General features: G+C 41.6%; 4 protein-coding genes across 7 annotated transcripts; 2 read left to right on the forward strand and 2 right to left on the reverse strand.

Annotated features, from left to right (window-relative positions):
- Positions 1 to 2,789: 2,789 nt before the first annotated feature.
- On the reverse strand, positions 2,790 to 4,106 carry LOC105383939 (dihydropteridine reductase). The gene has a single exon (XM_011554077.3). The coding sequence runs from the start codon at positions 3,790 to 3,792 to the stop codon at positions 3,088 to 3,090; it is 705 nt and encodes a 234-aa protein (XP_011552379.2). The 5' UTR covers positions 3,793 to 4,106; the 3' UTR covers positions 2,790 to 3,087.
- A 1,320-nt stretch (positions 4,107 to 5,426) lies between these two features.
- Positions 5,427 to 10,169, reverse strand: LOC105391397 (ninjurin-2). 4 transcript variants are annotated; one of them, XM_038106392.2, is made up of 3 exons: positions 9,980 to 10,169; positions 7,716 to 7,892; positions 5,427 to 5,882 (listed from the first exon to the last, which is right to left on the reverse strand). In XM_038106392.2, exons 1-3 carry the CDS (start codon positions 10,013 to 10,015, stop codon positions 5,646 to 5,648), a joined length of 450 nt encoding a protein of 149 aa, XP_037962320.2. In that variant the 5' UTR covers positions 10,016 to 10,169; the 3' UTR covers positions 5,427 to 5,645. The 4 variants fall into 4 exon arrangements, with proteins under 4 accessions (XP_037962320.2, XP_011561164.3, XP_037962318.2 ...); XM_011562862.3 differs by lacking the exon at positions 9,980 to 10,169 and adding an exon at positions 8,238 to 8,378; XM_038106390.2 differs by lacking the exons at positions 5,427 to 5,882; positions 9,980 to 10,169 and adding exons at positions 5,889 to 6,484; positions 8,238 to 8,378.
- A 1,226-nt stretch (positions 10,170 to 11,395) lies between these two features.
- Positions 11,396 to 22,354, forward strand: LOC105391412. The gene is made up of 6 exons (XM_038106377.2): positions 11,396 to 11,763; positions 12,019 to 12,178; positions 12,528 to 12,814; positions 20,525 to 20,700; positions 21,241 to 21,370; positions 21,727 to 22,354. The coding sequence occupies exons 1-6, from the start codon at positions 11,641 to 11,643 to the stop codon at positions 22,270 to 22,272; spliced, it is 1,422 nt and encodes a 473-aa protein (XP_037962305.2). The 5' UTR covers positions 11,396 to 11,640; the 3' UTR covers positions 22,273 to 22,354.
- Positions 22,355 to 22,594: 240 nt separating this feature from the next.
- On the forward strand, positions 22,595 to 25,037 carry LOC125489957. Its single transcript, XM_048627689.1, has one exon. The coding sequence runs from the start codon at positions 22,659 to 22,661 to the stop codon at positions 24,888 to 24,890; it is 2,232 nt and encodes a 743-aa protein (XP_048483646.1). The 5' UTR covers positions 22,595 to 22,658; the 3' UTR covers positions 24,891 to 25,037.
- The last annotated feature ends 321 nt before the right edge of the window (positions 25,038 to 25,358 follow it).

Consider the following 25,358-nt stretch of genomic DNA (forward strand, 5'->3'; position numbering starts at 1 on the left):
ATCGCATCAAATCGGAGCGGATAGTACGGGTCTGATCAAATCGGATTGGATCGAATCGGACAGATCGGATCGGATCGGATCAGATCGGTTCCGATGGGTACGGATCGTGTCGGATGGGATCGGATCAAATTGAGTCAAATAGGACCGGATCGGACGAATCGGCTCAAATCGGATCGGATGGGATCCGATTGGATCAAATCGGATCGGATCTGATTAAATCGGATAGGATAAAATAACACTGACAAGAAAATTATAAGTACCCCGTAAACGTAGTAAAATACAGTAATCATATTGAATATATGATAGGTATGTAGGTTGAGTGAATAATTATCCTTTTTAATAGTCTAGGGACTTTTAAGTTTTTTTTTTATGCATTTTTCAATTTGTCTTTTTAAAAGGACCTACGGCGTTACGAGGATAATATATTATTATGTACTTACCAACAAAAAGTAATGATATCCAATCAAAAACACAAATGTAAAATGAGGGCCAAGTTCAATATTATTATACGAGTTACCTAAATGCCGAATGTTGACTTCAACGACAAAAGAAGTGAGATCTAAATGGGTGCCAAGTGCAATGGTCAGTCTTGAAATTTATTTATAAGTAACAGTATTACATAATCATATCTTCTTATAACATAAAATAATGTATACTGTAGCCTAAGGCCTGTCTTGGCTAGTTTTCATACATGAATATTATAGCCTTCACAAGTTGAACCAACAAGAATTAAAATTTGTCGGTTCTTATTTAATTCCAAAAAATTGTATTGCTGGTCCAACATAATAATTCGTTGAGGTAGGCTTAAAAAAACTAGCCAAATCAGACCTTAGGCTACAATACATTATTTTTCATTAGTAATACTGTTACTTATAAATAAATTTCAGGACTGACCATTGAACTTGGCACCCATTTAGATCTCACTTCTTTTGTCGTTGAAGTCAACATTCGGCATTTAGGTAACTCGTATAATAATATTGAACTTGGCTCTCATTTTACATTTATGTTTTTGATTGGATAGTAATAAAACACAACACCTGAACAGGACTAGCCCATGTCACATGGGCCATGTGGTACCTACGGTGATGGTACGGTCAGGTGCAAAGAAACCTGACCCCCCTCTCATACTAACAATGCTTCTGAGGGGGGTCAGGTTTATCTGCCCCTTACTGTACTTGCAGCTTGAACTAAAGGTGCCTGCCGTTAAATTTACAGCTAAGATTCATTCTGACATCACCTAGCTGGGCCGCTACGTAAGGCGGTATAAAAATATTATCTTTTCTGTTTCATACCTGCCAGGCCTAAAACTCTTCCTTCATTGGAAGGAGGCCCGTGCCCCATCAGTGATGGGGACGTGATGGTTTGTGTGTGATGATGATGATGATCTACCAGTAGCAAAGGGTCCATAAGGCATGGCTCTCAACGGCTTCCCTTTTGGATTGTCTGATTTGTTACCTCACGATCAGTAAATAGGCAAGTACCACCTAAGTAGGCCTATTTTGTTCCAACCACGGGTTCTCCTACACCAATGCTACCTACCCAATTATATTCAATGACCACTGGCATAGTTAATAAAATCAAACGCGTTTTAAACGACACCAAACGACGAATTGATTACGAAATCCATTACGCAACATTCAGTGCTCTGCTTTAGTAGCAGTTACTTTTAAAAACGACTTTCCAAAGCCAACGGAACGTTGGTATCTGGAGTGAAAGTCCCTAGGATGCAGACAAGACTATAGCCAGTAACTAGGTACTTACACATTTAAACAATAAGAAGAGCCATTGCGTCTACATATGTCTGGTTGTTAATCCGAATAGAAGCTGTTGTATCTAGTCGAGTCGGGCCTTTAACATCGCCTGGACTGTAGGGGGTAGTGAGGAAGGCCGAGGATTATAGTAGGTACTCCCTCTACTGTCTACTAACACGGGCAGGCCTCTTCAGTACAAGAGCGGTGCTACATGATGGCTACCTCGGTATTGGAGTTCCATCGGACGAAACTATCAAATAGGTACCTACCTATAAGTACTTAGGTACCCGAACCTGAAGTCTTTTTAGCATAAGTATATGCATACCTACGTAACGTAATGAATGATTAATTAGGTAAGTATAATAATTATGATGAATCCAGTTTTCGAGTTTCCGCGGCCCGTAGATGCACTGGGCTGGGCTGTTATTGTTATTAAGTTATGGTTGCAATACGTAACCAACATAAGGAAAATGTTCAAATACTTAGCCAGTATGGAGTATGGGATTCCCATTAAATTGTGAATCCTGCGTGGATAACCAGATTTGTAAAAACCAATTCCACAAAATGAGTAAGATCAGTTTTAGAATGTAGGTATACTTACCAGGTGTTACCAGGTATTATGTACAGACGAGGTTTAGACTTATATTATAATTGTCTTATATTTAATCAATCCAGTCTCCATGAAATCAAGGTAGGTATCTCCTAACAATAAGTATCAGCCACTACAAGGCTGATTAAGAATGTACCAAGTTCAGTACTATTAAAATACATTCGCAGTATTAAATTCCGTCTATTGCATATCCTTTCAAGACATTATTGGTAAACTAAATTGAACTAATATAATATTAGTTCAATGGTAAACTATTATGGTATTATTCTACTAAGTACCAAAAACCTACAGACAGTACAAATTTTATATTAGAAATAATTGAGAATATCACAGCTTGATTAAAGTTGACCCCAATTTATCAATGTCAATGTTGTTTCTGTACAATGTTACATCATGTTTTATTAAGTCTTTGTTAAGAGAAACTAGAGTTCATTTTCAACAACATTAAATATATTTATAATACACTCATGTTACATTATTTAAACATGCAGATATTGCATTTTTTACTGTATTCAGTTACATATCTAACATTGTGAGATTGCTCACTTATTGTCTTACATAATAACTTAAATCAATATTTAAATTAATCAGCTCATTATCTAGCATCTTTTTTGTTTCTAAAACATTTTTATAGACACATATACAGGACAGTTTACATCACATTCACATGCAATAAACACATCATATCAGGCCATTATTAGGTATACCATTTGAGAAACAACACTTTTACTCCACAATCAAATCAGTGACATTGTTCTTGGTGACCAGTGCAACCAGACTTCCACTCTTGGGACGGTCTTCTCCCTTGATCCACTTGTCAAACATCTGAGCCACATAGGGCAGCGGTGTCCAGGTGCTGAAGTCAGCCTTCGGCATCCATTTCCTGTTCATCTCAGTGTCTAATGTCACAGGCATAATAGCCACTGCCAGGGAGTCTTCGGGCAATCCTGAGTCCTTAGTACCAAGTGATTTAGTCAGTTGATGGACAGCCGCCTTGGCCATGCCGTATCCAATCATGCCGGGGGTTCCTTCTAGTGCAGCTTTAGCACCCGTTAGAGCAAGCAGTCCTCCGGTGTTGAGGTACTTGGCAGCGAGAGTGGCAGCAATGGTGGAGCTCCACACAGATTGCCTCCACATCAAGTCGGCTTGCTTGCTGAGGTCCTTGGCGGCGTTTCCGCCGGCCCAGCCGCCGGCGACGCAGATGACTGCATTCACTTTCTGACCTTGCAGAGCTTGGCCAAGCTCGTTCACGACGTGTTCCTCTTGCTGCACCCACGAGGCATCTTTGGGCACGGTGATGTTGACGTCGGCGGTGTCGTTGGGGCTGAGGTCTACGCTCGCGACCCACCAGTTGGCCTCCTTGAAGTACTTGACGCAAGCGGCGCCCAGCGCCCCGCGGCCTCCGTACACAACGATCCTTCCGCTGGCCATGTCGACGTGCTGGTGCTACAACGCGGGACAGCAAACTGACTTGTTCGCTGGATTAATTCGCCGCTCTCTGATTTGTTGTTATCTGCGTGCGGTAACCTCGCCACCTCTCACTTTTTGTAAGTCGCGCGACGCACGAACGTGGATTCCCGGAGGCCAGAGGTAACACTGAATCACTAGAAATTTACCACTGAACCTAAATAAACTTTTAGCAGGACACAAATCTTAGCAGGACAACTTTTAACAACTTTTAAAGTGTTTACGAGTGGGCTGTTGTATTGATTAGTTTTTCGTATTTGACACTTGTGTTCCCCACTTCACTTGTTGCACGTAATGTTCATTCTTGATCCACGTCTTTTTACACCAAACGTAAAATCACTTAAATCACCGAGAAAACTGGAAATCTTTTGTGAAAATGAAAATTCATGGATAAAATTTATTTTATTTAAAAACATTACATTGTAGATTGTAGAAATTATTCTGAGATTAGATTACATCTATGGAGTTGTGATTTTACGTTCTATGGTCGCTGTCAAGCACACACAGCTGTCAGTCCTCAGAATAATGACGGCCCTTAACGGACTTAAGTTTTAAGTGGAAGTGGAACACGAACACACTTTCTTGTGCTTTCTTGTATCTCTGCCGAGGCCTACAAAAACTAACTTATATTATCATTTATCATGCAATAGATAGGAATAGGAAGCGTCCGTAGTCGAGCGGGCCTCAGTGATCGTAACTGATCGCTGAGGTTAAGCAACAACTGACACGGTCAGCCATTGGATGGGTGACCAATTTCAAGTGGTGCTTTTCTGGACGCTTCCGTGCTTCGGACGGCACGTTAAGCCGTGGGTCCCGGTTGCTGCTTCGGCAGCAGTCGTTAAGCTTAGTCAGAGGCCTTCGGGCGGCTTGAAAACATCTGACAGTCGGGTTGCCCACTTACCCGACAACTCTCTCAGCACAAGCTTGCTTGTGTTGGGGTCCACCAACCCGCACTTGGCCAGCGTGGTGGACTAGGCCTAAACCCTTCCTTAATTGGAAGGAGACCCGTGCCCCAGCAGTGGGGACGTAATGGGTCGTGATGATGATGATGAGGTAGGAATTACGTTAAATAAAAAAGAGATAGAGTCGTGGTTAGCGTCCTGAAGCGCACCGAAACTAATTTTTCGGAGTGGGTCAAGGTGTGTAACATTAGATGTCCAGCAACCAACAGCAAGTTACCTAGTGTTATAGAAAAACATAAGTTACTTAGTTCTTTGGAATTTAAGTAGGTACAGTGTATACAATCGCTTTTACGGTGAAGGAAAAAATCGTGAAGAAACCTGCATACTTATCTAGATTCTAGATGTGTAGGTACCCTAAGTTCATTGTACTCATTCAAAACTGCTCGCAACAGTCGCAACCTATCACGTTAGTACAAATGTACCTACAGCGAAAAGCGGGTGACTCGCTTGCCAGTCACCACTGTTGACTACGGTTTATAGTATCATTGTAGTTTTAGTGACATGTATAAATCCTATTATTTTAATACTATTTTATGTAACCAGTGAAGCCATACGATAAATAAATAATAGTCGTTATGTACTTGTATATAATATCTATGTAACTACTATGTAGGTATTAGCAAATAAAAACAAAAGTAAAGTGTAAAAAATATATTTTATTGATATTTCTGTGATTTTTTGACTGTGACTGTGACACAAGCAGTTTTTTTGTTGGTATAGATGTTTAGGTATTATAGGTATGGGAAACACTACATACCTAACTATAATACGATCTAACTATCGAACTTATTTAACAGTTGAGTTTAGTATACCTAAGTACTTAATGCTTTTATTCAAATATGTATAACCGAACCGTTAGCTTAACAAACTTACATCATCAGCAGTGCTATTATTATTATACATTTTATAATCGGTGAAGGTGAAATGATCGACCTGGATGGAGTAGAAGACACTGATGATGATGTTGAGAGTGATGCTGATGACCTTGAAGATCAGACTGACGTTATTGAGGATGTCGGCCTTCCGCTGGTCCGGGTGGTGGTTGATGTTGAAGATCGTGCCCAGGATCAGTTGGACTACTGCAGAGGATATCTAGGGACGAAAATAAAAGAAAAAAAAACAATATAGTTAAGAAAAAAATAGGGTCGAAAATAAAAAATAAAAAGGAGAGATAGGAAAGGAAAAGGATTCAAGGTGCATGAAAACAAACCAATAGCAAGAAACAATAGGGAACCCAATAAGGTAGGTACTAACTAACTACATGTAAAATATTCCTGTCTGTCACGATGCCTAAAGGGTAACTATAGGGTACTTATTATATCTACTTTAATATCATATTACTTAGTACAAAATTACACTTATTTTTATAACGGTAAATAAGTAATGGCTATGCTACTTTATTGAGATCTATAAGTACCTCTACTAGAGGTCTAGGGCCTGCCTACTTGAGGTAGGTAGGTCTGTGCTTAATTAAAAAAGTTATACAGACTAGAAGTGTTATTCCCTAGCAAGTCTTTCATAGACAAGGCGGGGTCTAGCCCGAAGGTCATTTTGAGAACGTCACAGAATACGACCCCAGTCATCATGGCCACTGAGATGTGGTAGAGCCAGTTGGCCACTTTCTTCTTTTGTGTGTTCTCCGAGTCTTCGGAGTCCAGGAATGTGATGGTCAGAGCCAAAACTCCCGCGCTTGCCTGCGAGCGACAAAGTTCCGTTATTTCTCTGGTTTAAAAAGGAGCGAAACTTTGGACCGATGTAACACCCTCAAGCTGAGATAGGATAATATGTGTAACATCGTTCTCCTTTACTAGTGACACTTACTTTAATAAAGACCTTAACTAATTAACGGCAAATTGTTACGACAAATTTCTTATAAAACCTATGTAAACTTGTAAAGTATGCCTACCCTACCTAACCTTATACCTATAAGTACTACCTAATATCAATACGATTCGAGTCTACGCAAGAGAAGCATTAACTTTTCTTAAATATTCAACATTAATAACATTAAGCCTTTCCAACACCAAAGGACTGTTCGAGTACTCGATACCAAATGCTGAGTTGACAATATTGATGACTGATATGACGAATATGAATATAACGATGATATCATTGAGGACCAGCGCCGAGGGTTGGTCTGCGTGGTCGTTCAGGTCCAGCCCTCCGATTATCACGAAAAGGAGGCCGACAAGGAGCTAGAAAGAAAGAAAGAAAGAAGGTTGGAGGTCTCATGGAGGTCTGCGTTGAGTCTTGATTGTCTATGGTGCGTTAACTATACCTCATCTATACCTATCTCCTCGATGTTCAGGGGGAGCGCCGAGAGAGCACAAAATAAAATTTATTCCGCATTATTCAAAGTTAAATCTACATTTAAGTACATCCTCCTTCAACCGTTCTCCTCACTTTTCTCCAACTACTCTAAATAAGCAGCCAAATTCGAGTCAAAAGCGGATATAAGAACGTTGAGCATGGTGACCGCAGCGGCGGCCCCCGTGGTGCCATAGTTAATGAAGACAGCCGACGCGTGGTGGCGCGAGTCGTGCAGGCGACAGTCTCGCAGCAGGTTCAGGCTGAGCAGCACCAGGCCCATGCACACCTGCAGAAGGAGGTTAGGTTGTGCTCTTTGCCGCTGTTGGTGTTTAAATTATTCTTCTGAGGATTGGGTGTTTGGTTTTGGAAGGGTGTTTTTGTGAGGGATGTTTATTCGCCTGCACCCGCACCCTATAGTAAGCAAACACCTATCAGCTACCCAGCTTACCAGCTTGTCTTATTAATGGCCATAATTTCATCGGAATTCAAATTATGAAAATGTCTCCATTGACCTCGACACCATCACGCCTATTTCCCACAGAAATCAATCAAGCAAATCTATAAAAAAATGTCACCGACAACGGCTCATTTACATAACAGCAAAGGGTTTCTCACCTGTAAGACGATAGAAATTGAGATGAGGACCACCAACAGTGTGTAGAACTCGTGTCTGGGCCCAACTTGGAGCACATACTTCAGCTGGGACGCGTTGGAGGTGAGCAGGGCTATGTCCAGCATGCCCTGGGCCACGGTCTTCTTTGTCGCATAGCGGTTGGCGTCCAGCCCCTTCACCTGTGCGGAGGTTATAGGCTGCATTATTTTTACACTTAAAAAAAAGTTGTAAGTAAGACAAATTTTGGCGCTCTTTTATAAGACGTTTATTTTAAAAACACTGTACCGTACGGTTCGTAGGTAATTTAACTAACTAACTAGCTACTGATTTTTAGGCAGAGCTCGAGCCTATCTTGATAATTGATATCAATACCTGCGTGTATTTGTTAGTATAAAATATTGATAAGATATAATTTCTTAAACGACAAACAATAAATAATTATCGGTCAGATCCATATCTGTGTTCCTTTCCCAAGTAAGGAATTATTAAGTAAAAAATTATATCTAAAATAGGTAAGTATTTACAATAGCACAAATGACTTCGGTAGGTGCGTCTTGCTCCCTTCTGGCGATTTCATCAAGATTCACTTCAGGAATGTCCCTCGTCTCTCTACTGTCATTATCACTGTCCTTACTATTCTCACTAGGCATATTGCACAAAAAACAAAACAATAAGAATGAACTTCTGGAAGATACAACAGAGTCTTCAGAGTTAAATCCGCTGACTGAATGATAAATCTGATAATTTCGAAAGGAAACTGTAATTCTTTTAGGATATCCTTTTCCTTTGATTATTAGATTCTTAAAGTAGGTATCAAACACATCATCTAATGCCCTTAGATTAGATGAATGACCTAAGCCTATAGGTAGGGTAACGTAACGTACCTAGGGACATTTTCGACTACCCCAACTTTGAATGAAGCTATCGCAGCGTACAACTAAGATATTAATGTGAAATTTTCTTTATTCGGTAGGGTATATAATCTATTATCACTAGTATTTATGCTAAAGCTTTAGTGTGGCCAGATTTTATTAAATTAAGATAAAAGTAAAAATGCTTGTTTTGACCCAAGCTACGTTACACGTTTGTACCTTGGGACACTGTTTCCTATAGCTTTGTACTATGGAAAATGCAAACTTCTAAATAACGCCTTAAATCTCTGTTCTTATTGATTTACTGCATCTCTCTTCTGTCCAGTTTCACTCTGGCACTAATAAGAACAGAGATATAAGGCGTTATTTAGATGTTTGCATGTTCCATAGTACAAATCCATAGAAAACAGTGTCCCAAGGTACAAATTTAATCGTGTCCCAAGGTACAAAAAAGCATTAGTTAACCAAAATTTAAATATCTTTATTTTTAATTTAGGAATCTTTCAGATAATTGCCATGTCATAAAATTAAATAACTGAAAAGTTATACGTGACATCCATGTCTTTATTTTGAGCATGCCTCAATGAGATAAAGCAACACAAAAAACTATACAAAAGCTACTTTTGACTCCAAAAAACTTCATATTGTCTTCACCACACACTCGATGCTGGTATGATCACGAGACTCACTAGTTTTGCCAAGCGAGTAAAATACTATGCCTAGGGTAGAATTTCAATGTGTTTATTTAGCCGGTTTTTAAAATACAATCAATGTCCCGAGGTACAAGCGTCCCAAGGTACGTTACGTTACCCTACCTACCGAGGCTTATTAAATTTTAACTTATGCTGCTAAAGTAAGTACCTCAATTTACCCACCCGTGAATAGTCATAGGTAGATACTTAATTAGTTTTATGACTATTATTGTAAAGTAATATTATTAAATAAGGTCACAACTTTTTTCAGATGGATAAAAAATCGTATAATTTTTACGCTTCGTGCATTGCATGCATTCAGTATTTGCGGTACAAGGCCTCGGCATTAATTTACAGTAAGTACTTACTTAATTACTAATTATACCTAAGTTTAAGTACCAATGTAGGTCTATCTACACAAATTTACATAATATTAAAATAAATGTACTTAGGGCTATTTTGAGAAACTCCTTTCGTTTTGAAAAATCTTGCCTTTAGTTTACCTACTAAATGGGTGGGTTGCATGGCATCTCTATAGTACAAAAGTAACGAAAACATTAAAATTTAATAGTTATTCACAATCAGACTATTCAGACTGAGTTATGACTCTTAAGGACCTTGCGTTGCGTTGCGTTGCGTTGTGAGAAAATAAATATTTTTAGGTAGTTAGGTACCTAGGTATAATATCGTGAATTGACTTACTTGATTTCGAAGCCCCGCTGGGAGAATTGCAGCCATTGTCTACGATATTTAAAATACCATAGGTACACAACTAAAATAATTTGCTACTTAACTAATAATAAATCATAAAAAGCAGAAAACTTTGTTGGCCAAATCTCGACGGTGCCAATTTACATTTAGTTCTTCCATTACGTGTAAAAACAGTGAAAGCTAGTTTCAGAAAGAGCCACGCTTATTCGGGGTAGTAAAATCAATGGTTACTAGACAACGGGGGTGGCACAACAACGGGTGGGTAATATAGAACCATTATAGACCTTATATATCTATAGATAGGTTTTATCGGATTGGCCATGGCATTGCAGGACAATGGACTCCCCCTACCCCTACTTTTTCAGGGATTCAAACCTCAAACATTCTCACACGCTTGTTGATTGAAATATTTGAGCCACAAGACCACAGCTAAAAAAGGAAGGTGACTAGGTATATAGTAACTTCACAACTTAATTTATGAAATAAAAGTTAAAAGATCAAAATTGCCATCGATCCGATATTGTCACCCACGGCCCACCATCATACCCAGCACGGTCTATCTAGATACCTAGGTACTAGGTAGTTAACTAAATGGTTTAGGCAAGAATACTTCAATTCACATTCTAGACAACTCTTCTTGACTTAGAGAGCTGTGAGTGCAAGAGGGACCTGTGAATTCATACTATTGCATATGGTTTCAAACGATGTGGTCACATGGATCACTGATAAAAGTTCACCATAGTTATTTTCTATAGATATGCAGGATGTAGGTACATACTAACCTAGTACCTATGTGATCTTAGAGTGTCGGTGACTAAATGCTGGAGCTGGATTAGGATAGGTCACCGTGGTGGAAGGATTTGTTTTTAAGATTCTGTACCTATAGGGACGATGGTGGTTGAGGATAAACTGACTAGAACTGCCCGCCGCCGTATTTAAATTATTTTTATATAATTTATTTTATACTTATATAATTCGCCGTATTTTTAATGTTCCTAGCCTGTGTAAGTATAACTAGTTAGGTATATAGTTAGGTGTATAACTAGTTAGGTATACTTAGTTAACTTACCTATATTTTATAATGTTATTTGATAAAATCTTTAAAAAAAAATAGTAATAGTGTAGTATAGCTAGAATGCAAACAAAAAAAAACTTGAAAAAACTTTCAAACTTTTGAAAAAGTTCGCTCGAAAACTAGTGCTGTGAATTTAGAAGTTTTACACAAACTGCTTCGCAATGCAAATATCTGCTTAACTACTACAAATAATGAATGATTTCCCACTCAAATATTTACGATAAATACCTAATTGAATAATTAAGGCACATCTAAACTAGATAAAATACCGTTAGAAAGTAATGAAACGTTTGCAATTTTTGCATCTCGCGCCGAGTTCAACTTCACTCGAACTGTCAAAAATTATTTCCTTTTCGACGTCGAAAGAAAGACGCTTGTGTTGTTTGGATAAAAACAAACAGAAAACTTTCTTAGCTTTAATATCTTAGCGTGTTAATATTTAATTTTTGTAGTGCTTTAAAATGTAATCAATAGTGTTTAATATGTTATTTTAAATTAAGTGAAACTCGACGCGGATTGCGTGTGCTTAAAATCCGTTTTGTTGGCTCGATCGCAACAACGGGCGTGGATCCTCCAGATGCTGCCTTCTATGCCAGTTTTGTTCGCTAGAGACAGTCAGGATGCCTTCGGCAATAAAATTGAGCCAAGCACCAGCTTTTTCGGACAAAATATCCTATCAAAACCGATCTTCAAACCCGCGGTAAGTAGAAATGTCGGACATTTTGTTCTACGCATTTTGCTGATGATTCCAATTACCATTAAATTTTACACCTTCAGGTCCTTCTATCAGTTTTGTAACACCTTCAAGTGTGTTATAAGTATCGTAATATTATTGAAATGCAAAAAAAAATATAATAATGATAATTACTTTGTTTGTAAGCCTCTGGACACAGTAGGTTCCAAAAATATGTTTACGATTGTTCACACTGTAATATCTGGTAAACTGTGTTTCCAGCCGCCTGCTGCAGCGCCGGCGCCCGCCCCTTGCCTGCCGCCGCCGCCGCCACCCCCTCCCAAGGTCACCCCTAAGGAGACCAAGGCCAAAGGAGGGAAAAAGAAGGAGCCTGTACCTTTGGAGCCACCAAAGATACTAGATGAAGCCGCTAGAGAAGCAGGTTAATAGTGGCTGATGATTTACTTATTTCACATTACAGCTTACTTCATCTACATTGGATGCTGTCCTGAATGTAGGCCTCTCCCTAGCTGCATAATTGCAAAATCATTAAAGCTCATAAGTCATAATCTAACCATATTATACCATTGACATTCTTTTACATTCAGTTTACATTCATGATGTCATTATGTGACTTTTAATTTTAGTTTGCATCTGAACACTCAGAATGTAGGTCAGAGAGATAGTGTTACTCACTCTGACCTCAAAACAACAGGATGCTAATTCATTTTGCAAAATACACTGAATAGAATTAGAAAGTTATGTAACCCTCTCTTTTCATTCTTTTCCAGCCTTGGTTGCAGCATACTACAACAAAGTACAATCCAGATTTGCCTCAACTAACCGTGTGCCTAATGTGAAGTTTGTTCAGTTCAGAGATATATTGCAAGGGTTTGACCCCAGTAAGGAGACACCTATAGATTTGTATAAGAAGATTGAGGAGTTCTTTGGGGATGAGCACCGGGAGCTGTCGGACGAGTTCCTGATGTTCCTGACGACGGGCCAGGCGGCCGAGGCTGGGAGACTGCTGGACCGCTGCATGATGGTGCAGCTCAGCAAGTTTGTGGAGATGCTACAGGTTAGTATTTTAAAAATAATGATTGGTTTGTAAATTTATTACTGGCAGGTTCAATAACAATCTACTAATGACTGCTACATATAGTTACTTTCATAAGATTTTATACATGAAAAGGTACAATCTGTAAAGTAACTGCCAGTTATCAATAGCAATAGACAGAATTTTTCTATTCTATTCTAGGATGTACTGTACTGGATGGACTGTAGCACTTGTGTGTATTGATTCTTTCAAATTAGCATAAAGAAAACTATATAAAAGTTTGGTTCAAGCTGGCTAACATATTTTTTACACCTTTACAAACACTGAATTGTTTTAGAAAATTCTAGCTACATTGTTAATTCATTGATTGGAATTCATGCAGAATAAATCATAATTATCTAGTGGGCAAAGTTATTGCTGGAATAGGTATGTCTACGCCGGTCTTTTAGTTTAACTTAAATTCAGAAATTTAATAATGTGTGCGTCTTGCATTATATAAAGTAAATAATAAATATAAATAATTAATAAAACTAGAATTGTATAAATAAATAATTTAAAGTAAATAAATATAAAGCGTAAAGTATTCTAATAACTAATCTAACATAATTTCTAAACGCACACACTTAGTCATCCGCACTGCGTATTAGACACGTATGCGGTTACCGATCCAACGTCACTTCCCTACTTACCGCGACGCAAGAACCATTGTCGGGTCTAATTGTACAAGTGCTAATTATTTGCTAATTTAAAATATAGCACTACAACTGAAGTCAACCCAAATCTTTTATTTTGTTCCCATCGTGAACAAAAAGTGGCGACCGTGACAGGACCTGCTGTCTATTCGGATTACTGAGCACAGGTCCAAGTTCCCGCCCAAGTCAAGCAGAGGTCATCGCCACGTGTCACACCTTGGAGCTGGTCTAAGAAGACTACGGGTCATCCCACTTCAGCCAGCGCCGAGCCTACCCCGTGCCGTGCAGCCGCGACCCGCGCCCACTCCGGGAACGAACCCGGGACTCCGCCTACGTGAGCAGCAGCCAGCCCCAGAGCCGCGCCCGACGTGCCCCGCGCCGCCCGCCGCGACGCCGACGCACCGCCGCAGCCGCCGCCTGCCTGCCCTTCTAACTGTGAGCCCGTTCCTATTATTTCCTACCTTTCCTATTTGATTCGTGCATTTATTGAAGCTTGTTCTCGAAATACTGAGTGATCTAGACCTAGGTATCCTAGTCGCTTTGCGATATATCTAGCTAAACGTGCCTTCTATCCGCTTAAGCTACGCATTTTAACGCAAGTTTTATTAGCTTATAAATTCCTAAGGCTTGTTACGTCATCTCATTCTACGTCATCGAGTCTATTTGCAAGTCATCGCCTAAACAAAGCACTTATCTTTCACAAAGGCCTAATCTAACTAGTAAACTAAACTATTCACAAAGAAACTATTATAAATAGCCAATAACTAAATACTTACGTATTATTACGTAACTACATTTCATCCCAATTTTGCATTCCAATTCCAAGTCATTGCACAACTAAACTGTATCCACCTATCGTAATTATTATTGCTGTGCATATTTACGCTTTTGCAATCAATTAAATCTAAACATAAAACACTGCCTAATTACTCCTAGCGTTTCTAATAACTTCACTTGCTTTAATTTCCCCTGCAATCATCTTTGTTCACTAGCTTCCAACTAAAACATAACTTTGATAATCAGCTGCTAAACACAACGAACGTCTCAATTCCAGCGGACTGTGTGGTGCATTCCAAGCGCGGAGACGCCGTGTTCACTGCGCGAGCGCATAGTCACCGACTGCTGGTGTCGAGCGGCCGCTGCCTGCGCGCGCCGTGCGCCGCCAGACGAACCGGTTCTGCTATCGGCCGGCGCTCTGCCCAGCGACCACGGAGTGAGGAGCGTATCGTTCAACTTTTGTTATTATTCATAACTAACATCAGCTGATCTATACCGTTAAGTTCATCGCACGCTTGCAATCATGGAGGACAAATTAAAGGAATTGCTAATTAAACGTAGTTCTATTCGAGGACGCGTTACTAAATTTAAGAACAGTGTCGATTTGTTAACTACCGAATCCATTTCCTCCATCGAACTAAGTAAGCTTTCGATGAAAATAACGAAATTTGAGGCGTTATTCAATGAGTTCAACGAGTTGCAGGGTGAAATCGAGATTTTAAATGAGTTAAATCTCTCCTCTGAGTTAGCTACCAGAGATTTAATTGAGCAAGATTTTTATCAGGCCATCGCTGTTGCGCAAAATATTGTTCAGACTAAGTCACCTTCTAAGCAGGAGGACAACTTAAGTAACCCATCATGTTCCGCCAATTCCCAGTGTCATCACCAATCGGATGAGACACTAGGTTTCAAATTACCTATAATTAAAATCCCAAATTTTGACGGGACATACTATAAATGGATGGAGTTCAAGGAGACCTTTACCTCATTAATTCATGATAATGAAAAAATTAAAAACATACATAAATTTCATTATCTTAACTCCTACTTAGAAGGCGAGGCCTCTCGAGTTATCTGCAATTTAGAGGTAAATGACCTAAATTACGTCAAGGCTTGGCAACTCCTGTGCGAACGATTTGACAACAAGCGGCAACTAATTAATAACCACCTAAAGTCACTTCTAAGCTTCGAGTCAGTGCGAGAGACCGATAAGTCATTAAGGTTTATTATTGATCATGTTTCAAAAAACTTACGGGCTCTCAGCACTCTCGGCCTACCTACTGACAAGTGGGATATGCTAATTATATTCATGGTCTCAGCAAAATTAGATCCCAGTACATTTTTTAAGTGGGAGGAAAACAGGAACACTCTGCCAGATATTCCCACACTAGAACAATTTTTCCAATTTCTGAAGAACCGTGCCGATGTTCTCGAAACCGTGCAGCGTAGTCGGCAGCAACATAGGTCTAAACCTAATAACAATCATAATTTCAATTCCCAAAATAGGGCTCAAACCAAAGCCATGGTAGTGACTTCTAAAGAAGCTCCATCTTCCCCACCTAAATTTCATTTTGAATGTGTCGAATGCAAAGCTAATCATCGTCTGTATGAATGCCCCACATTTAAGTCTAAGAAACCGGAGGAGAGAATGAGTTTAGTCACTGCACTAAAATTATGCACTAATTGTTTGAGAGGAGGTCACAATTCACGTTATTGCAAGTTACCAGGCTCGTGTCGTTTGTGTAAACAAAAACATAATTCGTTACTTCACCAATCAAATGAAGTCTCCGACTCAAATCAGTCAAGCTCCCTAACAATGTCGGCCCAGTCTTCCACAGAAGTACTGTTGTGCACTGCCCTGGTTAGGTTAATAAATCCTGCGACCAACCAGTCAATCAAGGTCCGAGCTTTACTGGACAGCGGCAGCCAGAGTTCCTTCATCACCGAAGCTGTTAAAGATAAGCTTCGATTGACCCCTCAGCCATCTAACACCAACATAGTAGGTATTGGAAACACACCAATTAATTTAAAAACGGAGCGTTGTGCACTCCAACTACAGTCCAATGACTCATCCTATGACGTCAAAATGACGTGCCTAGTAATGCCTAAGATTTCAGATAATTTACCTAAAGTTGCATTCGATATTAGGCATCTAAATTTATCTAACTTCTCATTAGCCGACCCCAGCTTTAATGAGCCATCCCCTATCGAAATGCTTATAGGTGCCGACCTATTTTGGGATATAATCGGATCTCAACAGCACTCGTTAGGCGAGAAAAACCCAATTTTAAGAAGTTCCAAGTTTGGCTGGCTCATCGCAGGTCCTATAATAACTAAAACTATGCCTAAAAATAATAATAAAAAATCAAATAAAAAAATATTGTGCAATTTTGTGTCAAGCAATGAAAATCTTGACAGCCTAAATGACGAGTTAAGTAGATTTTGGAAAATTGAAAGTTTTCCTCAGGTAGAGCCATTAACTGCTAAAGAAAAACAATGCGAGCAACATTTTCTCACTAACACTACTCGTTCTACAGATGGTCGTTTTTGTGTAGGCCTTCCTCTTCGAGACGATCCAGATTGCCTAGGTAACTCGTACAGTCTGGCTAAAAAAAGGTTTCTGAATTTAGAAGCTCGTTTCAGGAGACAACCGGAGTTGAAAAAAGCCTACACCGACTTCATCCACGAGTACGAGGAACTGGGTCATCTCTCCGAGTGCCCAGTAGAGCAGCCTAATCTCTCGTATTTTCTTCCTCATCACCCTGTTTTCAGGGAGAGTAGCGAGTCAACTAAACTTCGTGTGGTCTTCGACGCTAGCGCTCGGTCTACTTCCGGATTTTCCATCAACGATCTGCAAATGGTCGGTCCTACTATACAGGACTCTCTCTACAACATTCTTCTTCGATTTCGACTCCACAAGTATGTTTTATCAGGGGACATCGAGAAAATGTTTCGGCAGGTGTCTCTAAGAGAGTCAGATCGTCCATTGCAGCAAATTTTATGGAGAGACAACGAAGACGAGCCACTGAGGACTCTACAACTCGGTACAGTCACCTATGGGTTTGCAAGTGCTAGTTTCCTTACAACCAGATGCATATGGCAGGTAGGCGAAGAATGCAGTGACCCCTCTATCAAGTCCATCATTCAGAGAGACTTGTACTGCGACGATTTATTAACAGGTGCAGATTCAGAGGAGCAGCTTCGTTACATTCAGCGCTCAGTATCCAGCGAACTTGCCAAGGGTTGTTTCAACTTGCGGAAGTACCGGTCTAACCTAACTAATCTTTTCTCCGGCAACGAGGAGCTAGAGAAAGATAATCTCCTAATCAGCAACTCTACCAGTACTTTAGGTATTGGATGGATTCCTCCATCTGATATGCTACACTTCCAAATTGAGTACACGCCTAGCAAAATTTTAACTAAAAGGTCGATTTTGTCCTCTACATTTAAAATTTTTGACCCACTTGGTCTTTTGTCATTGTGTACAATCAAACCTAAAATTATTTTACAGGTTCTATGGACTCTCAAAGTTGACTGGGATGAGCCGGTCCCTACAGAAATCCATAATTCCTGGTCAAATTTTACCAAAAACTTAGACTCACTGTCTAACCTTCACAGACCTCGGCGAGTTTTAATAGATAATGCTGTGTCTATTGAAATGCACTGTTTCTGCGATGCCTCACAACGCGCCTATGGAACGTGCATTTATCTGAGGTCCACTAATTCCAACGGTGATGTCAACGTCAGTCTGTTGACAGCTAAATCTCGTGTCGCTCCTATCAAGCTGATGACTATTCCTCGCCTTGAACTTAGCGCTGCTTTGCTTGGAGCTGAATTAAGCTCAGCAGTGTCACAGGCTCTTCATCGCAATATCGATCGTCACGTCTATTGGACAGATTCAAGTGTCGTACTAGGTTGGTTGAAATCTAACAAAAAGGCTAAAACATTTGTTGCCAACAGAGTATGTGCAATCCTAGAGCTAACCGATGCTTCATCCTGGCGCCATGTACCTACTTCAGAAAATCCTGCAGATCTTGTTTCCCGTGGAGTAGATCCCCAACATGTAGGTGGCTCAACTATTTGGTGGCATGGACCTGCGTTCCTGAAGGAGTCGGAGTCTTCATGGCCATCCACTGAGTTTTCAGAAGTAGTCGATTTGCCAGAGTTGAAAGCTAATCCCGCTTTCGTGGCGGAGGCTTCATCGTCTTCGAGCGATGACAAAATTATAACTTTTACAAATTATTCAAAGCTCGTGCGTCTTCAACGAATATTTGCTCATGTTTTAAGATTTATTGATTCTGTTAAAGATCCTAAATCGCAAAGAAAAGGTCCCCTACAATCTAACGAATTAGAAAATTCCCTAATGGCCTTGATAAAAATGGCTCAGCTAGAGTCCTTCCCAAACGAACTATCCCTATTAAAGAAAGGCAAACCTGTCCCTCAAGCTAATGTCGCATCCCTTAACCCATTTATCGATAGCGAAGGTGTTATGCGAGTTGGGGGTCGTATAGGCTCATCTAACTATCCCTACGACAAAAAACATCCCATTCTTTTAAAGTCAGATCACCATCTAACAAAACTTTTATTCGAATTAGAGCACGAACAACTAATGCACGCTGGACCTCAACATCTCCTCGCCTCTATGAGAGAGCGCTATTGGCCAATCGGAGGTAGAGCACTAGCACGACGAGTTACTCGTCATTGTTTCGTGTGTCGTCGATTTAAGGGTCAGACTTTAAACAATATCATGGGAAATTTACCCTCTGACAGAGTGGAACCTGATTTTCCTTTCCACACTGTAGGCACTGATTTTGCTGGACCATTTCTAATAACTGATCGCAAGGGACGAGGCTGCAAAATAACGAAATGCTACCTATGCATTTTTGTATGCTTCCGTTACAAATGTGTCCACCTAGAAGCCGTAAGTGACCTAACAAAGGATTCATTTATTCTCACTCTCTCTAGGTTTATAAGTCGTAGAGGCAAGGCAAAAATAATATGCTGTGACAACGGCCGAAACTTTGTTGCTGCAGCTAAGGAGATCAACAGTTTTCTAACGTCACAAGCTGACTCTCTAGTTGACTTTGCGGCTCGTCGGGGCATTGAATTTCGCTTCTCACCTGCGTACGCTCCTCATTTCGGCGGTCTCTGGGAGGCCGGTGTAAAGTCAGCCAAATTCCACATGCATAGAGTATTAAAAGACACTCATTTAACTTTCGAGGAACTGGCGTCTCTATTTGCTCAAATCGAAGCAATCCTAAATAGCCGTCCCCTATGTCCAATCAGTCCCTCACCAAATGATCTTTCTCCCCTTACCCCGGGCCACTTTTTGATAGGCAGGCCACTAACGGCCTCACCATCTCCGTGTCTTCTGGAAGCTAATCCAAATCGCCTCGATCGTTTCCAGCGCCTCGAGCAGTACCGGCAACACTTCTGGAAGCGGTGGTCGAGCGAGTACGTCGCCGAACTCCAGCAGCGCACGAAGTGGAAGACGAGAGCCACGGACCTGCTCCTAGATGACCTGGTCCTCATCAAAGAAGATGCTGCTCCCCCCCTGTGCTGGCGGCTCGGCAGAGTCGACAAGCTGTACCCGGGCTCCGACGGCGTGCCTCGCATCGCCGACGTGCGCACTACCCACGGCACAGTGCGGAGAGCGCTAAATCGTCTCTGCATCCTACCTACTCCTCAAGCCAATGAATCTTGAAAGCCGAAGCTTTCAAGGGCCGGGAAGATGTCTACGCCGGTCTTTTAGTTTAACTTAAATTCAGAAATTTAATAATGTGTGCGTCTTGCATTATATAAAGTAAATAATAAATATAAATAATTAATAAAACTAGAATTGTATAAATAAATAATTTAAAGTAAATAAATATAAAGCGTAAAGTATTCTAATAACTAATCTAACATAATTTCTAAACGCACACACTTAGTCATCCGCACTGCGTATTAGACACGTATGCGGTTACCGATCCAACGTCACTTCCCTACTTACCGCGACGCAAGAACCATTGTCGGGTCTAATTGTACAAGTGCTAATTATTTGCTAATTTAAAATATAGCACTACAACTGAAGTCAACCCAAATCTTTTATTTTGTTCCCATCGTGAACAGGTACATCACCATAAAATATTTCTAAGGCTTTCGAAAGGTCATTTTGTAGCAGACTCTTCCCTTATGGACATCTTTTTTTTATTGCAATGAGTTTGTCTTCATAGCAAGTATTCCTCAGAACAAGTACAAACATTTCCTAAACCATCCACAGACAACATTCGCGCGCAAGCCGGCCATGCTGCGCAAGATCCTGCGCGCCGTGACCGCGAGCCTGGCGTGCGGCTCCGTGCAGGAGATGCGCGCCAAGGTGCTGCCACACCTGCGCTCCAGCCCGCAGCTGGGGTTGATGTTTAAGAGCCTGTTCCCTGATGAAAGGCCGCCTGAAAGGTGAGAGCTAGCAAATATTTGGGCGTAAGGCGGTCTGTTCTGCTCTTGCATACGCTCACGGACTACGTATTTCTGTTCTGCTTTGCGTCTGACTACCCATTCGTGTATTATAGTCTTGAGCATGATGTGTATGTAATGTACTGCCTTGCGTAATTTTTTTTGCTCTTTAATCCTAGCAGTAAATGATTTTTAAATACCTAGCATGTTTGTCCCGTTAATCCAGGCATATCCATATTATTATCCATACGCCGATCAGAGATTCTTATAGCCCATTTACATTCGCGTACGAGTCGCGAGGCGAGCGACGAGACGAACCGCGAGGCGCGAGTGTAAATCGGGAATTATGGATCAGTCAAATCTGTCCTTATTTAGAAGGGGTACTAGTCGCCATTTACAAAGTTAGCTCAAGATACATATAAAGTACTCTATAATATAAGTCCCATTCGATTGTAAAACAAGATCTATCACAGATTTTAATCTCAGGGCATGCTTTGTAGAAAAACATAATGTCCTAACTCAACGCTCTAACACACATTCCAGCGTATACGAGTGCGGCACAGACATGCTGTCCGAGAGCTTCCTGACGGAGGACTCGGGGCGCGACACGTGGAGCCTCGACGAGCCGCCCGGCGACCCGCGCCGCTGCGCCGTGCCCGGCGTCGACAGCGTGGTGAGTATGGATTTGCTAATAGTGTTATAGTCAAATGAGATGATTGATTTTTGATGCCTTGTGTGTGGCGAATAGAGATCATTTCTCTTGCATGCAATTGATTTTGCCATTGGACAAAAATGAGCTTTTTGCTCTACTGCCATAAAGTTTACTCTATTCTCTAGAAGCTTTTTACAATAATCCAAATCCTTTTCCTGGCTTTTTTGGCTGTACCTTAAAGTTTTTTTGGGAATACCGGGATTAGAAGTTGCACATCATTCAAGAGTATAACAATGCACAACCCTCCATAACGAAGCGAGATAGCCGAGAGATCTGCGAGGTCAACATTTACCAACTCCAATTTCCTCTCATTCCAGTACCTCCAAGGGCGTGTGTTCCTGCAGCACGGTCGCAACCTGCGGCCGGCACGGGTGTCCTTCCCCTACAGCAAGGAGCCCTACCGAGCCCACGCGCACCGCCTCGCCCCGCACGCCCCGCTCTCCCCCCCGCCCTCCGACGACGAAGCCACCAAGAAACCCCCCAAACGGATCCGGAAACCTAAAACACCCAAAACAATCAAAGATGTCAATGATAATACTAAGGTCACAGACAGCCCTAAAGCGAAAAAGACTCAGAGAAAACAGACTAAGAAGGAAGATAAGAAGAAGGATAAGAAAGAAGAGGCTAGTAAAAGTAAACAGGCTAAGATAGAGACTGCGACAGAAGCTAAAGAGGTTAAGAGTAATTGGACGAGGGAGGAGGATAAGACGATGCTGCAAGTTATTAAAGGGGAGAAGGTGACGTCACAAGTGTTTGCGAGGATTAATGAATTGCTGCCGCATCGCTCGGTGACTGAGATTAAGGAGAGGTTCTTCCACGTAATGTCGTTGCTCCAACAGATGGCAGTGGGGGAAGTGACATAAAGTGACAAATTTTATAGCTATTTTAAGTTTCAATCGTATTTATAATTTTATAAGAATCAATAAATTGAAGTTATTTTGTAACTTTGTTGCTTTAATTTGAAACTATCAATAAAAGTTCCCCATAGAACAACGCGGACTCCGGTGTACCTTCAGTTCCCCATGGATGCTAACGAGCCGCAGAGGAGGGAAATAAGGAGGTTTTAATGCTTATTTTGGTTTATTGTTCATTTATTGACAAATCAAATCACAGAGTGCTATGTTGACAACTTGTTGTTTTTTTATATATTTTCTCTATCTCTGATCTCTGCACGTCAATAAGTATTTTGCTTTGTGATAATTTTATTTTGTAGGTATTATTTTAGATCTAAATCAATTGAAGACTCAGGATGCACAGGTTGGACGAAAATTTCTATCTACGAAAATGTTATTTTCAACGCGAACAGGTCCCGACACAAACCGTGATGAGGAAGAAAATGTGTTCGAACCTGGCGCAGGTTTACTTCGACTCCATGAGCGCTCGGCTGAAGGCGCTGGCGGGACTCGAACCCGCGCTAGACGGCGGCGGCGGCAACTGGTTCATGCCGCCTGAAGAACTGCTGAAAGGCAGAGCCGTCAAGAAACCATGCCCTAAAGAATGCCTCTCCAAACTAGGCCATAAAGGCATCGAACTGATAACACAGAAACTATTCGAAGATCACAAGAAAAGTTTGCAGCAAGAAATGAAAGACGCGCTAGAGCAAAATGATAGAGAGTGGATGAAGTTGATAGACGAGGAGCTCGCCCGCCTGCGCGCCGTGACCGAGCGGCAGCTGGCCAGAGAAAACACAGAGAAAATTACTGCGGCTTTCAAGGAGTTCGAACTTATGTACAGATCCTCCCTCAACAATCTGGAGAGCATCATGATGGATGCCGTCGTCAAAGAAATAGAAAAAGTGCGGGAGGCAGCCTATGCTGAAATGGTGGATAAGTACAAGGTAGCTCTGAAGGACCAGGCGATCATGTTGTACGACAGACACACGAAGCGACTCGCGCGCGACCAGGCGCGCGCTAAAGACAGGTTTGTGGACGAGGTCCAGCGCCTCAGCACCGCTATGACCCGTACGGCGCACGACCTCAAGGTCGACAAACACATCGCCGTACAGAAACTACGACACCTCCTCGAGTGCCAGAAACTAGCCTGCCAGATGTACGTCGCGCTCAAAGAGCAACAAGACTGCCAAAAGGAAATAGACGAAATACAACACGAGCAGGAAAAAAAAACTAAACTCCTGAAAGACGAAATCGCGCTGCAAACATTGGAAATCAACAGGCTGAGAGAAAAGGAGAAAGTCCGGGAGGAATTCAACGCGATATGGCGGCGAAAAGTGTGCCATGTCGTGAAGAAGCTACAGATGTTTATTAAGTACTGCCTGAGGACGGTGCCGGAGCACGCGGAGTTCTTCATTAACATGGAGACGCTGATGCTGCTGCAGCTCGGGGAGAGCTACGACAGCGTCGGAGAAGGCAGCAGCGTGTTCGAGCAGACAGAGTCTGAGTCACAGAGGAAGTTCAACACTCCCGTGCCGCATCTGAGGCCCTTCATACTCCTGGGTGACGTCGGCCGCAAGCCAGTCATAGATGAGACCCTGTGCCCGCCCAGCCGCGGTAGCAGCGTGGCTCACATGCCCGTAGTACTCATCAACAAGCACTGCCTTTACGCCGCATGCGATCAAATGGAACATCTCAAAGACACAATAAGTGAATACATCCAGGGTCGTGTGGAGTACGATATAGGGTCGGACCGCGAGCACCCCTGCGCCCGCCCCGTCTCCGTCACCCCCTCGCAGCGCCTGCAAGACCTGCAGCTTCAGGGCTCCCTCATGCAGATCCTGCAGCAAGAGGAGGCAGCCATCAGGGATGTCCCGGTCGAGTGCTGTCTCTGCAAGTTGCCGTTCTGCTTCTGCGAACCGCCGAAGACAACTGAGCCATCCGTCGCTAGTGCGTCTGTATCCGAAATTAAAATTCCCTCAAAAACTATATTACGCAGAAGTCAAGAGCTGATGCACGAACGCGAGCCGAAGATAGAGAGTTACATGCAGTATGTGAAGCCCACTAAATGTGAGTGCCCCAAAATTGCCAAGAAGCATTTGAAGGAGCATCTTCCTCCGTACATGAGGATGACGTCTCGCTATGCTCAGCCAGTTATACCTAACTACGAGCCATGTCCAGTGGAAACTATAAAGATGTTGGTAGAAAGATCCAGGAACAGACCTCCTCCACCACCAGTTGAGGATCTAGAACCTAAAACTAAAGAGGTAGCCGTTCAAATATCTGATATAGAGTTCGATACTTTATGCACTTGTTTCTCGGAAGATGAGTTACGCAAGATGTGTCGTGAGATCAGGCACGGTATAAAAGCAACTGAGGCGAAACAGCAGAACTTCGAATTGGTAGAAGCAGCCTTCAGTCCAGTGCCTTCCTATAGTAGTAAGAAGCTCGCGTCTTTTGCAATGGACAATGCGTGGACATTGAGGCGGATGGTGCACAAGTCGCCGGAACTTGAGGAAATATTCATGAAGGAAGACTGCGATGATCTGCCACCGAAGAAGACTTGTGCGGATACTCGAGATGCTTTCTGACAACTATATATCTAAATATTAGCTCACCTCTATATTATTCATAAATACTTGTTTTACAAAGTAGATAGCCTGCCTTACGTGAAATGAATACAGAATGGATTTTACTCAGTGATCGGTCCAAATAGAAAGCATGATTTATTTGAAACATACAGGTACTTTTATAGTTTACTGGGTGCGGATAAAGAAACAATATGAAAATGGCGCCCGGACTCATGCGATGGCTCATGTTTCGTAGGCATGACAATACCTACTCATTACTCCCACGATGGGTCGCCATTTTCATACTGTTTTTTTCGCTGCCCAAATTGCCCCCGAAAGCTCTAGAATTAAAAATAATGCTGCATAAACCCTAGTGCCTCTAGACTACTCTAGAGTCTAGAGCTAGAGTAATGTTTCTATACAGAGATTTCGGGAGCAACTTGCGTATTTATTTTCATAGGAATTATGTCGAAACAAATAATACACAGG

This window comes from Plutella xylostella, chromosome 19 (genome assembly GCF_932276165.1).
Source record: "Plutella xylostella chromosome 19, ilPluXylo3.1, whole genome shotgun sequence".
Taxonomy (NCBI): Eukaryota; Metazoa; Arthropoda; class Insecta; order Lepidoptera; family Plutellidae; genus Plutella; species Plutella xylostella.

Bases quoted from the DNA above. Each gene is read 5' to 3' on its own strand.
- LOC105391397 (XM_011562862.3), bottom strand. From the start codon at position 8,363: ATGCCTAGTGAGAATAGTAAGGACAGTGATAATGACAGTAGAGAGACG. The intron at 7,893-8,237 runs GTAAATACTTAC...ACCTCCGCACAG, and splicing joins CCGAAGTCATTTGTGCTATT to GTGAAGGGGCTGGACGCCAA. The intron at 5,883-7,715 runs GTGAGAAACCCT...TTTCGTCCCTAG, and splicing joins CAATTTCTATCGTCTTACAG to ATATCCTCTGCAGTAGTCCA.
- LOC125489957 (XM_048627689.1), top strand. From the start codon at position 22,659: ATGCACAGGTTGGACGAAAATTTCTATCTACGAAAATGTTATTTTCAA.
- LOC105383939 (XM_011554077.3), bottom strand. From the start codon at position 3,792: ATGGCCAGCGGAAGGATCGTTGTGTACGGAGGCCGCGGGGCGCTGGGC.
- LOC105391412 (XM_038106377.2), top strand. From the start codon at position 11,641: ATGCTGCCTTCTATGCCAGTTTTGTTCGCTAGAGACAGTCAGGATGCC. The intron at 12,815-20,524 runs GTTAGTATTTTA...AACCATCCACAG, and splicing joins AGTTTGTGGAGATGCTACAG to ACAACATTCGCGCGCAAGCC. The intron at 21,371-21,726 runs GTGAGTATGGAT...CTCTCATTCCAG, and splicing joins TGCCCGGCGTCGACAGCGTG to TACCTCCAAGGGCGTGTGTT.